The sequence below is a fragment of the Solanum stenotomum genome, chromosome 3, assembly GCF_019186545.1.
Source record: "Solanum stenotomum isolate F172 chromosome 3, ASM1918654v1, whole genome shotgun sequence".
Classification (NCBI taxonomy): Eukaryota; Viridiplantae; Streptophyta; class Magnoliopsida; order Solanales; family Solanaceae; genus Solanum; species Solanum stenotomum.
In genome coordinates, this window is record NC_064284.1 from 68,888,604 (window position 1) to 68,902,523 (window position 13,920).

At 30.6% G+C, this 13,920-nt stretch overlaps 1 protein-coding gene across 1 annotated transcript; it reads left to right on the top strand.

Moving 5' to 3' along the window:
• Positions 1-7,354: 7,354 nt before the first annotated feature.
• LOC125860160 (probable protein phosphatase 2C 75) lies at positions 7,355-11,149 on the top strand. The gene is made up of 4 exons (XM_049540061.1): positions 7,355-7,672; positions 8,514-8,900; positions 9,232-9,337; positions 10,665-11,149. Exons 1-4 carry the CDS (start codon positions 7,355-7,357, stop codon positions 11,009-11,011), a joined length of 1,158 nt encoding a protein of 385 aa, XP_049396018.1. The 3' UTR covers positions 11,012-11,149.
• The last annotated feature ends 2,771 nt before the right edge of the window (positions 11,150-13,920 follow it).

The following is a 13,920-nucleotide window of genomic DNA, read 5'->3' on the forward strand; positions in this document are numbered from 1 at the left end:
CGAGTAAGCATCGATACTATTGTAGTAGTCGTCTCATGGCCTTTTTTGATAGATACGCACAATCTATAAAATCGTAGTAGAAATTCTAACCTCAATTGGTGCAACATCATTCTCACCATTCGCTAGGTAACTCATACCTGTTATGACAACTTTATTAATTGTAGTTTTCAAAGATACATGTTCATTATCTAGCCATAATTTTAATCATTTCACTTCCAATTGTTAAACCACTCTAAATGTCGTATATACCATACAAGTACTATTCTCTTTACTAGGGTAACTAATCTTATTCAACCCTTTCAAATTGCTGAACATTCTTAGTCTGACCAAACCTCCTTTCAATAACTCTATCACTTCCAAACCAGATCTAGACTCCAAGCCATACACAACACCTCAACTACCCACATGAGAAACTACGCACGAGTCATCACTATAAGTGATAGTGAATGAAGTGAAGCGCTAAAAATCAAAACCAGACCAAGTACGCATGATAGAGATCCAATAAGTGAAGATTTTTCCTTAAAGTCATTTTAGCTTCTCGAAGATAAGTACATACGTCTCCGTACCGATCATCGAGACTCTACTTAGACTCAACTTGTACACACGTGAGACCTACGAACCTGGGGCTCTGATACCATTTTGTCACGATCCAAAATGGACGTGATGACACTCGTCTTAACCCACTAAAACAAGTCAGCCTAAAACTCAACCATTACAATAAAATACAAAAAATTTTATAATAAATTCAAAAATACCCCAAAATCTTGGTTGTCAAGTGTACAAGCCTATAAAGTATTACAATTGAATCAAAAGAAAAATATAAGTCTCATATGACATTGTTTCTAGAGTAGAACAAGATCATAAACCGGAGTAAGAAGGTATGCTGAGTTGACAAACAACTGCCTCACAAATCTCCCAGAAGCCTCGAAAAAGAAGAGAATATATCACAAGGTCTGGGCTAGTAACCTACAAAAAAAAATGTAGTAGCAAGGGGTGAGTACTAAACCACGCGGTACTCAGCAAGTAAACCTCTAAACATAAGCTAAGGGGATGGAATACGGATACTCCTTACACCCCAACTGAACCTTCACAATTACAACCTGCATAAAATCAACCCAACCTAACAGTTCACAATTCACATAACACATATCTTAATAACAACATTCTAACAATTACATATTCTCAACAACAAGCTCAATATTCATCAATTATAGTCTCCACGACTACAACTTGCTTAAAACTAGCCCAATCTAATAATTCATAATTTACATAGAACACAACTCAACAACAACACTCTAAGTTCAATATTCACCAATCAAAGTTCCACAGAAAGGTACTCACAAGATCAGCAAAACACAATATCAAGTTCACTAATGATAAATATGTGCAATGCAATGGAATGCAATGTCAAGTATAGTGATGCATGTCTGACCTAGTGATACACACCCGTTGTCTCTCAGTCCGGGACCCATAGAGGATATATCTGTCCATGCATCCATCGCGGCATGCGATACGTCCCTCGATATATAGTATCCATCGCAGTGCGCGATACGTCCCTCGAAATATAGTATCCATTGCGGCGTGCGATACGTCCCTCAAAATGGTACATCCTCTTATCACATAACACTTATCACAACCATGTCTCAAAACCAATGCAAATGACATGTTCACACAAATAATGAAGAGATGACCATTTTTATAACATTGCACAATTCACAACAAATCAATCATGATACAACATCAACAATGATTCAACAAGCCTTTCAAACCATTCTCAACACATCACACACAAACAATTAATCACAATGTCTTTTATTACCTTTTTTTCATCATTAGAATTAATCAATGTGGACAAGTCAACCCATCACCAAGTCTCGTTACCCCCAAACACATATTACAAGGAAATACACGAATTTCATACACTTAACAAGAGTTTAGAAATCCACTTGCCTCAATCAATAAAGAATTCACTCCGAGACTTGAGTCTTCCCCTTTCATTGAACTTCCAACTGAAAACAATCTATTCAAATAAAAGATCATAATAAGGTTTCAAAACTTACAACATCTATAGCACTACCGATGTAGCCTAGACGTAAAAACTCGTACCCAATCTATAAATCTAAACCTATAAAGGCAAACATGAGATTTTATTAAAATCAGTTGACCCATATATACGTAGAGTCGAAATAAGTTTTAAGTTTTTGCTACATACTAATTAACCAAGCCTTTAATGAACTGACATTGTAACTTAAAATTTATAAAAATCTCTTTCTATGAATTTGTGTATTATATTTTAAGAGTAATAACATATAACTCAGCTACTCCATATTCACCTAGATCAAGCAGAATCAGACACTAAATTCTCTTTATTTTAGAGGCTAAGCCATCCTTAAGGAAACAACAATTAAGCATAAAAGAAATGGGTATAAAAATATATCAACAGAGAAGAGAATTTCCGTAAAGTCTTAATAATATTTTGTTTTCTCAAACTTGTTCCCCTTAACTTTAATTCATAGCTGCTATATTATATCACTAAATCCCTAATCATATGCTCATAATTACACAGTGATTATGCCCATGATTGTCCAATAACACTAGTCCTCAACAAGTTGATTTTTTCTTCCTTCATCCATTTAGTATATACGGCAACAGTTATTGAAAGTATAGGTATTATAAATATTAAAGGTTGAAGCTTAAAGGGGCTATATTACGTGGTGGTAGATCTCATGCCAATGGCGCAACAGGTAAAGCATATCGACCTAGTTTTTCTTTTCTTTTCAAAAATAATTATGTATTAAAACTGATAAACCCTACTAACTTATTTCTAATACCTAGGGCTAATGGCATAGGGTTTTTAATAAACTCTAAGCTCTAAACCCTATAAAGCCCAAAATCCTATATGCTAAACCCAAAAAAACACAAAAAAAAAAAACCTAAGCCCTAAACGTTAAACCTATAAAACCCTAAAAAACGTTAACCTAAAATATCCAAAGCCCTAAACCCTAAAAACCTAGATAAAACGCTTAACCTAAAATCATAACCATTAACTGTCAATTATCTACAATTACCCTTCAATTAATTAACCCAAGTTAAAAGAATAATCCAAATTTTCCAAAAATGACCTTTCGGGTCATTACAGTCCTTTTTTTTAAAAAAAGGCCTTTTTTCTAATTTTAGAAGACTAAAAATTTTACTTTACAATTTTATATTTGAAATAATTATATGCAATTTCTTTCATTATTAATGTTATCAATCTCTTTGTCTACATTTCCTTAATTTCATCATTAATATTATTTATATCACTTCCTCAAATCACTCATTCTCCTTTGTTTGTTCTTTTTAGCTTTCTTTATTTTTTCAACTCAAGGAATTAACTATTATAACTTTAACAACATTGCATTTTATTTTTTACAAAATTTGATTTGTCATTTTTTTCGAATTTTTGCCTCATTTCTTCTTCTAAGGATCTATATTTATATATTATATTAAAGTTGGACAGTAAAAAAAATAAAGTGACATGTCTCATTGGAAAGTATCACCATTTATTTATTTCTCATAATTTTGAACTTTTTTCTTATTTTTTTTATCAAACAAATTATAAAAATTATTAAAAATAAATATATTTTCTTCATTATTAACATTCATTTCATTTCCTTAAAATGCATCTCTTGCTCTTTTCTTCTATCTTTTTTTTTTTTTTATGATTTAAATCAAATTATCTTAACATACTCAACTGTTAAATTCCTAATATAACTATGAGTTTTTAAAAAGGAGAAAATCATGTAATAATAGAGAATGTTAAGATTGATTGGGTATAACTAAACCTTTTTCTCAAATTTTTATTTAGAATTTCAATAAAATCTCCTCACTTCATTTCTCTAGCCATAAAAGTAGTTATTATACAATTGAGTATATTAAATTATATTTTTAAATAATTATTTTATATTTTTTCCTTTAATCTATATATCTATATAAAAGAGAATGTTAGGCATGCTGATGTAGCTATTTATCTTTTTTTTTTGTGGTTTTTTCTGCCATTTTTCAAATTTTAAAATACAAACAATTCACCTAAATATTAAAGATAGTCACATTTAATTTTTTCTTTATCAATAGTCATATTTAATTTATTTTATCATTAAAGGATTTTATTTTTTTCCTTATTATTTCTCATCTTCTTCTTTTTAGTATTTTAATTTCTTTCCCTAATGATATTTATATCATTTCTTTAAATCACCTTTTCTCCCTTTTTAGTTCCTTTCTACTTTTTATTTTTACTTTTTATCCAATTCAAGAAACTTATATTTTTATATAATATAAAGTTTCTTTTATTAAAAAAATTACGATTTTGTTCCCTAAATCTCATCATTTATGATATTTAATTTATAACATTTTCTTTAGTCACTTCTCTTCCTTTCCTTATTCTTTTTTCACCTGTTTTATTTATTCAATTCAAAAAAATTATATCTCTATTTAGTATAAAGGTATTTCTTTTATCTTTTTTATTTTTTTCCTTCTTTATTTACTTTTAAAGTTTCACCTCCATAACTTATATCTATTAAACTTCTATTCTTAATAATATAATTAATTTCATGACTTTTCAGTTTTCATATTCATAACCCCCAGCTATTAAATTATAAAATTAAGATACTTAATGATATTTCTCCATTTTTTGTCATTATAAATTCACAATTTTTTTGTTTCATGAAATTTCTACTCAAGATTATTTTTTATATTTCATTATTCTTTGTAGTACATGATGAAGAAGACTCTTGAATGTTGATTAATTTGACAAAAAAGGTGTCGACCAAGAGTTCAAAAAAGTGACTGGAAAAAAAAGAGCTCAAAAAAGTGGGCACTTATTTTGTATTCTAATTTTTATCTATTTTCTTATGATAAGATTCTAAGGAAGATGTGTGTGTTTTCTGCCTGTAACTTCTTTAGTTTGAATTTGTATAATTTTTCATTATTGCAAGTCTATATTTTTGTTTAGATGCAAATCAGTTATTGTAACTTTGTGTGTAATAATATTAACTACTAACCAATGCTCAACAATATTATTGTACAAAAAACTATTTATGTTTTTTTTTTAAAGATTCCTCTATTTTGTCCATATAGAATCATAATTTTTTATTTCATGAAACTCCTACTCACAATTATTCTTTTTATTTCATATTGAAAGTCGGGCTTTTCATGTTTTGTTATTGTAGTATATGTAGACTCAATAAAGAGGACTCTTAGATGTTGTACATTAATTAATTAATATTTTTTAAAATTTATTTTCGTATGATTAAGATTCTGATGAAGGTATTGTGTATTGTGTTCTTTCTATGTAATTTCTTAAGCTTGGAATGTAATTAAGAGCATTTTGTTTGTACTTCGTTAGACAAAAATTAATTACTGTAACTTTGTCTTATGCTAATTATTATCAAGGTTCAAACACTATTATTGATAGATTAGAAAATTTGAATATATATCAAATAGTGAAATACAATTTTTTTTTGATATTTTTTTTACAGTACAAAGAACCATTTATATTTCTTATGATTAAGATTCTAAGAAAGATGTGTTTTTGTTACTATAAAAAGGATAGAAGCAAAATTAAAAATATGAATATTATTTAGATAATGATGAAAAATAAGATGAAAGACAACAATAATGAATGAATAAAATCGACACCTCTCTTTGGCAAAAAATATTGTTATTATTATTATAATAATAAAAAGTTAATTACTATTTTTGCATTCATTTTTATTCTTTATCATAAAAATCTAAATGTCTATAAATAAAGACATTGTAAGACTTTTTAGAAATGATCACATTAGAGTTTAAAAAATTGTGCATTGATTTCACATTTTTTTTCTTCTTTTTCTTAATAATTAAGATCATAAGAATGATGTTGCATTATTTATTTATTTCATTCTCTTCATAATTTTTTTGTTTTATATTTTATACGATTTTTTTTATTATCCTAAGTTTATAAATTTTTTTGGTTCAAAATAACAACTTATGACTTTGTTGGAAGTCATATAATTATTGACCAAATATTTTTCTTTATGAAATCACTTATAGGTCTAGATATATATATATATATAATGTATATGCACATATTATAAAAATTTCTTCTATCTATATTATATTTTCATAAAATTATTTTCATTTTATCATCTTTTTAATCACGCGAAACGCAGATAAATTTCCTAGTATATCAATATTACTTGGGTAAAGCATGAGTTCACGAAACACTCCACGTAAATCCAAATGGTCATTTGCATATTAACAAAACTGGCGCTGATTCCCATCATCTCTTACCACGTGGGCCATGGAGAAACATGTACGTACGGTCTCTGTGTTCCAGAATTACAAAGAGACTGAAGGAAAAGTGGGCCATATCCTCGAAGATTTTTTTTTTATTTATAAATATTTTTTCAATCTTAATTTACATGATTTAAAATGAAATTTAAGAATTTTTTAAATAAAAAGTTATGGCAGTATAAAATAAGTAATAGATATTTGAGTGATTATAAATTATTTTATTAAAAATAAAATGAAAAAGTGTTGTTACTACTTCCTTCCGGTTTTTTAATTTTATTCTTTTTTTTACATAGTAAGAGTAATAAAAACCTAGTATATTATTTTAGAAGATATTTATTAAAAATGAATAAATAAAATATAAATGACTAGTTTTAAAGGTATATTCAAACTAAAAACCTCATTTATTTTGAAATGTAAGAAATATCCGTGTTTTGTGGTCCATTAGTCAGGTGATTTTGGAAACGTGTCAAGCTAACTACTTTTGAGTTTCGATATATTCGAGAAATTTCATTCATCTCGCGCCAAATGGGGAAAATTAATTTGGATTCGGTGGGAAAAAACTACTTCCTTCGTTATCTTTTTATATTATTCTTGTAATTAATTTTTTTTTAACACGCTTACATTATATAAAAGAAATTTTAAAAAATTTAAGAAGTAAATTATCGTTTATATTTATGACTTTGGTCAATTAATATGGAGGAAGGGAATAGTTAAAAAGGAAAGAGTCATTTACGAGACGTGTCGTTTGCATGTCTCATTAAGTGGTTGCTTCGGGCATCTCTGGAACAAGATGAAGCTGCTGGTGTAAACATTTTGGTCAGTCAAATTTGTCAACATTGTTTGTCACTCTACTTGTGATGACAACACTATATATAGAAAGAAGTCGAAATAAGAGCTACAACCCAACAAATATACCTACACGTATACACAAATTGTACCATACATTTCCAGTCCATTCCCGACTGACTACATAAACGAGTACGTAGTATATAAATGTCATTATCTGTCTGTTATTTCTGTAGCGGTTACACTAGTTGGACTAATGTTTAGTGACAAGGACGATTACTCTGAGAAATGCCGTATGCGGCGATGCCACCGTAGAATCCAAATGAGAAGGCACCACCACCCGAAACTATTACTATCATATTTGGGGCAAGGAATTGGTGAAGTTGGGAAGAAGATGGAATCCTCGTCTTCTCGTGAAGCGGTTGGAGCAATTTCTATACCTGGAAGGCAGCGTGTAATGGAAGATACAATTTCAATTCGACCTAATCTTTGCTTACCGGAGATCAATCAACGCCAACCCATTGATTTCTTTGCTGTTTACGATGGACATGGTGGACGTCATGTAAATCCTACGGTTATGTTTAATTAAACCAGCATTTCTTTTCCTTTTTTATTGCCTAATAAATATGTATATCTTATATTTTCACCTTAATTTTTTTTTCTTTTAAAAAGAAATATACGGCTGAAAATCTATTATTGTCGCTAAATGATTTTTATCTGTATAAGATAATGAAGTTCGTTTTATTATTGCATGGACGATATTGTTAAGATTTTATCTTTATTTTTTTTTATTTTATTTGAAGTTTATTTTTTTTTTCTTTTAAGGAAAATCAAAACATTATCATAAATAGTTGAATTTTTTTTAAAGGAAAATATAATTCTCCTGTATATCTGATTTATTCTTGCATCAGAGGGAAAGTTTGGAACTCTATAAATTGAAAATCCTCTTCTCACACCAAGAGCACAATAACATCCACAATGTAGACATTTAAGAGTTTTGTTCTCATACCAACAGCACAATAACATCCACAATGTAGATATTTAAGAGTTTTGTTTATGAGAGATTTATTTTAAACAATTTAATATTTTTCTTTTACGTTAGTTTTCATATGATAATATTATACCTTTAGTATAAGTTTTTGTTATCTCATTTATCACTCATGAAAGCTTTCGCATGACGCTCTAATTATTTTCGAACCGAGATATTTGAGAAACAACCTTTCTACTTGCGCTAATTAAAAATGAAAACTACTCTACTTGGAAGTTGGGATTATATTAGGCCCTTCACATGTTCTCTGTCTATAAAATACTGTAGTTCTTTATATTAGGAATTGTGTAATCAAATTAAAGATTGTACTTGTTAATTTTGAAGACGATAGTAGCATAATCAACTTACAGCTGTTTTTCCTATTCAGGTAGCTTCAATGTGTAAAGAGAGAATGCATGAGGTACTAGAAGAAGAGCTGATGCGCATGAGAAACAACGTAGACATGGGCGGTAGCGGTACCAGTAGTCCCCGTGGAAGACGACAACCATTGGAAGGGCAGAGGATGGAGGAAGCATGGAGAAGAGTATTCAAAAGTTGCTTCTTGAAGATAGATGAGATGGCATCATGCATATGTAGTGAATGTGGTGGTGTAGGCTACGAATGTGGCTGCCCACCGAGCGTATTGAAACTGACGGGCTCCACTGCAGTGGTGGTAGTTTTGACGGACGAGACTATCATTGTAGCAAACTGTGGTGACTCACGCGCTGTTCTTAGCCGCAGTGGAAGTGCGATCCCTCTTTCTTATGATCACAAGGTATGTACCTCCTACTAAGTAAACATGATGCCTTCCACTTAAGTACTGTTAAATATACATTGTTGTTGGTATTTTTTTTTCATTAAGCACATTAAATGGCTAATGCTCCACCTAAGTTGAGCTTGTACTAGGAGAGCTTACATAATTCGAGAGGTTGAACTAGTTGATGGTTGAGCATGGCTGGATTCATGATTTACTATCTGTGATCTCTCTGAGTTCAATTATTATGAACTTAATAGAGAACATATCAAAGAATCATGTAGTAGATTACTACGTACTTAAAGAAAATGACTTGTCCTAATTAAAAGTAACTTGACAATTTCTATTGCAGCCAGACAAACGAGAAGAACGTGCCAGAATAGAGGCATGTGGAGGTCGAGTTGTTTTTACGGATGGAGCACGAGTTGAAGGAGTACTTTCCATGTCTAGGGCAATAGGTAACTGCTTTTTCCTTTTGCAGAACATGTTTCTCTGTGCAGTGACATAATTGCAGTTGCCAGTGGAAATATTACTCGTGGACATACAGTAAAAGCTTATTGTGGTCTCGCTAAATTTTTGCATCCAATGAAGGAAACTGGCATTAGAACTGTAGCTTTGTTTGTTTTTCCTTTTACGTACATTATCCCTTCCTTAGAGGGTTAGATGGTAGAATATTGCCTTCAGCACCGACTGCTACTGTTGCTTCTTCAAGCAACAATATTTACTCTTCTATAGGGAAGCTGCAACCTTTTGTTGTGGAGAAGTCGAGCTAAGAAAATCCATTGCTGTAACCAATAAAAATATAAGGGCACATATCTTGCATCAGGCATGAACAAAAGATTGGAGACAGAGAAGACTGATTATTAGTTAATGGTAGTGCATAATTGGCTAAACCACTATTTATTGTTTGCAGCTACAAGTGCCAAACTCACCCTGGCTTCTTAGAGAATTAGTTGTCGTCGTACAGATTAAATGAATTGTCAGGCAATGTAACAACAGTATATTTGAGGATCTGCATCTCTTCTAAGGTTATACAATAGAGATCAATTGGGGTTTATAGCAGGTTTCATATTTAGGGCTCTTTTTGGAATGTGCATGTTGGTAGAATGCCTACTTATACGTCTGTATTCAATTATAAGACGACTAAGTAGAAAGATCTTGGTTAAGTTGGTTATAGATCTTTGGAGTAGTCATTTATGCATCAATGTATAATGGGCAGCTTCCCTATAAGGTTAGAGAAGGACAAACTGGGAGCTATTTACAGGAAGAGACATTTGTTGCCCTAAACGGATTTATAGTACTTCCATTGATGTTTCGCTTTGATGGAACAGTTTTACTAAGGGGAGTGTGGTAGCGATACCAACATATATAGTTATTCTTTAGTCTATTTACAATGCCTGATCAACCTTGTAAGGATGCTGTAATATGTAAATTTGCAGCAGGGGTAGTTGTATAAGAAACAAAAGTTGTCTTTCAATGACTACATTAAAAGACCCAACTTTGGTGCAAATACTATTGAATTTTCTGTTATATTTCATTGCAAACAGGAGACAACAATTTAAAGCCATATATGACATCGGAGCCGGAGATGACCTTCACAAAAAGGGAAGCAGAGGANGAGAAGGACAAACTGGGAGCTATTTAGTGATGATTCAGGAAGAGACATTTGTTGCCCTAAATGGATTTATAGTACTTCCATTGATGTTTCGCAATGATGTAACTTTGACGGAACCCAACTTTGGTGCAAATACTATTGAATTTTCTGTTATATTTCATTGCAAACAGGAGACAACAATTTAAAGCCATATATGACATCGGAGCCGGAGATGACCTTCACAAAAAGGGAAGCAGAGGATGAGTGCTTGATTCTTGCAAGTGATGGCTTGTGGGATGTTATATCAAGTGATATAGCGTGTGCAGTGGGTAGGGAGTGTCTTCGAAATAGAGATCCAGCTGGGGACCTTAGTTCCAGGCCTTCTTCTGTAGAAGGTGATAGCAGAGGAGCAATGTTTTCTTCACGAAGGGCATGCTCAGCAGCAGCACTGCTCACCCGGCTTGCTCTGGGCCGGAATAGCTGTGATAATATTAGTGTAATTGTGGTGGACTTAAAAAGAAACCACACTGCTGTGTAGTTTCTAGAGCTAGAATGTAACATACGAGGCACTTTTCGAGTTTTTTCACCTAATCAGGTAGCTTCCAATTTGGGTTTTCCTCTTTTACTGTCATTAGCAAGTGATCTTTTACATAATGAATGAAGTTGACAATTCAGACATACACAACCGGTAAAGGTTCTATTCTCCCATCATGTTTTATTTGTGTGGCTGGCGTCTAGTTGAAAATGAAACTTAATGATTTTATTCTTGCATAATTATAAGCGTACTACAATGTATCTGGTCAACCTTACAACTTAATAATACTCCCTCCGTCCACAATTAATTGTCATGGTTTCCTTTTTTAGAGTCAAACAATAAGAACTTTGACCAACATTTTACGATGTATATTTTCATCATATTGATATGCAAAAAATTGCAACTTATAGTACTTTTCGTATAGTTTTTGAATATCTAATTTTTTTTAAAAAAAATATCGAATTAACGTAATCTAACTTAACTTTAAAAATTAGTCAAATTGACTTTCGAAAAGCGCAACATGACAAATAAAAGTGGACAGAGGGAGTATATGACAAAGGTAATAAGAACATTCATGGTTTTCCTATGAAATTGAGATGCATTATTTAGAGAATCTACACCAACTGATTTTGCACCAGAAACTATAGTTGCAACCTCAATTTAGTGCTCCTTTTTGCTGTTAGAATATACTTTAATTTGTTAAAAAATATTTTATATTTCACGACAAAAACCTGATATCGACTGAGAAATGGTACCAAACTTTGCACGTCACTCCTATAGTTCATCCTCAAAATTTTGAAAGTCTCAGAATAATTTTTCGATTTCTAAAACTAAAAACTGAACTTTCAGTCGACTCATTTTTATACTAAAACAAGGTCAAAATATCGAGTTAATATCTGAAATCGTCACTCAACTTTAAGTAGTTTACTTAAAAAGTCACTCAACTTTGAGTAGTTTACTTAGAAAGTTACTCAACTTTGTTTTATCACTCAAAAATCATTCAACTATTGATATATCACTTAGAAAGTCACTCAACTAATGATATTTTACTCAAAAAGTCATCCAACTAATTTAAATAATTTCTTCATTAAATTTTGTTGAAATACAATTTCATTTTAAACTAATTTTAAAAAATAAAAAGATGCTCATTTTAAGTTTTTTTTTTTATTTTTTATTTTGTTGAAATATAATTTTTTTAAAACTATGTTTTTAAAAAATAAATAAAAGAACACTACTGAGCATCTTTTTGATTACTCCTTTTAATTTAGTAAAATATTTATATTTTAAACGTACAGTTGCAATTGACAAATTAAAAATAAAACCTACAATAACATTGCTAATAATTTAATAAGAAATAATAGAAGGTTGCTATTTTAAATGTACAGTAGCAGTTGAGAGAAAAAATTGCTTTTCTGTTCTAGTAATTGTTTTACTGGAATCAAATATGCTAAAAAATACTACTATTCGTTTTTCAAAAAAATTCTAACTATATAACTGAAGAAGGTCAATAAGATAATTAAAATAAATAACTTATTATTTCTTAAAAATAATTTAAAACAAAAACTAGATTTCAATAAAATTTAATGAATAAATTATTTAAATTTGTTGGGTGACTTTTTAAGTGAAATATCAATAGTTGAGTGACTTTCCAAATGAAATACTAATAGTTGAGTGACTTTTTAAGTGAAATACCAATAATTGAGTGACTTTTGAGTTATAAAATAAAATTGAGTGACTTTCTAAGTGAACAACTCAAAATTGAGTGACTTTCTAAGTGAAGTATGCAAAGTTAAGTGACCATATGAGATATTATCTCTCAAAATATCTATGGTTAAAATTTCATCTCAAACTCATCTCGATCATCCGGGACACAAATCAATATTCTACTAGCTTGAAAACAGTATTTCGAACGCAATGAAATTCCAAAACACCAAAAACGATCATCTTACTTTCAAATTTCCGACCAACTATTCAAAATGCACCAAAAAGCCTCGGAATCCAAATCGAAGGTCCTACTAACCTTAAAAATCACGTTTTGGAGTTGATGACATTGATAAAATTTTGATATGAGCTCAACATCTACAAACATAAACCAAAATCAACCATATTTACTTCCAAAGCGAAAAACTTGCATAATTCTCAATCAAACACATTGGAAATCTAACCACCCACCCCGGTAGATCACAAATACTATATAAAACAAAAATGAAAAGGAAAATAAAAATAAAAACCAACCATCAGAGTTTTACACGAGATTGTAGGTGCGACTACACTAGATATCATCAACCCACAAACAGTCTGACAAATAATCCAAACTCGGAATCAACCCTAAAAAATTATTCGAAACCCCATGAAGACAAATCAAATATGATGTTATACTAAAAAATACTCCAAAATTAATTTGTTGGAATCATCAAAACACAAAACTGAGGTCATTTTGATCAAATTCTTAACTTTTAATTTCTAACTTTTAGACCAATGGCCGGCCAGAATCTCATACAAATTCGTCGCAATCCAAATCAATAGTTCAACTAACTCAAAAATCACCTTCTGTGTCTTACAAAACTGTCTGAGTTTCATTCTAAGCTCATCTTTTATTGAGAGAGTTAAACAAAAAGAGAGTATTGAAAGTTAGTTAGAAGTACTTTCAAGAAGTTAGTTAGAAGGACTATAAAGAAGTTAGTTACAAAAGGTTAGATAAGTTAGTTAGTCAAAAAAGGTTGTATAAATACAGGTCATTAGGCATTGTAAATGTCATTCAATAATAATCAAGATCTTTATCTTCTTCAATTAGTTTGCCTTCTATTTTGTACAACTTCATGGTATCAGAGCAGGTGATAAAAGTTTAAAGAAGTCATCTGTGTATTACGTCTGAAGATCAGAATCTGGAGAATTATGTTCGTCTTGATAAT

Coding starts and splice junctions, on each gene's coding strand:
- LOC125860160 (XM_049540061.1), top strand. CDS start 7,355: ATGTTTAGTGACAAGGACGATTACTCTGAGAAATGCCGTATGCGGCGA. Junction 7,673..8,513: donor GACGTCATGTAAATCCTACG/GTTATGTTTAAT, acceptor TTTCCTATTCAG/GTAGCTTCAATGTGTAAAGA. Junction 9,338..10,664: donor TTCCATGTCTAGGGCAATAG/GTAACTGCTTTT, acceptor CATTGCAAACAG/GAGACAACAATTTAAAGCCA.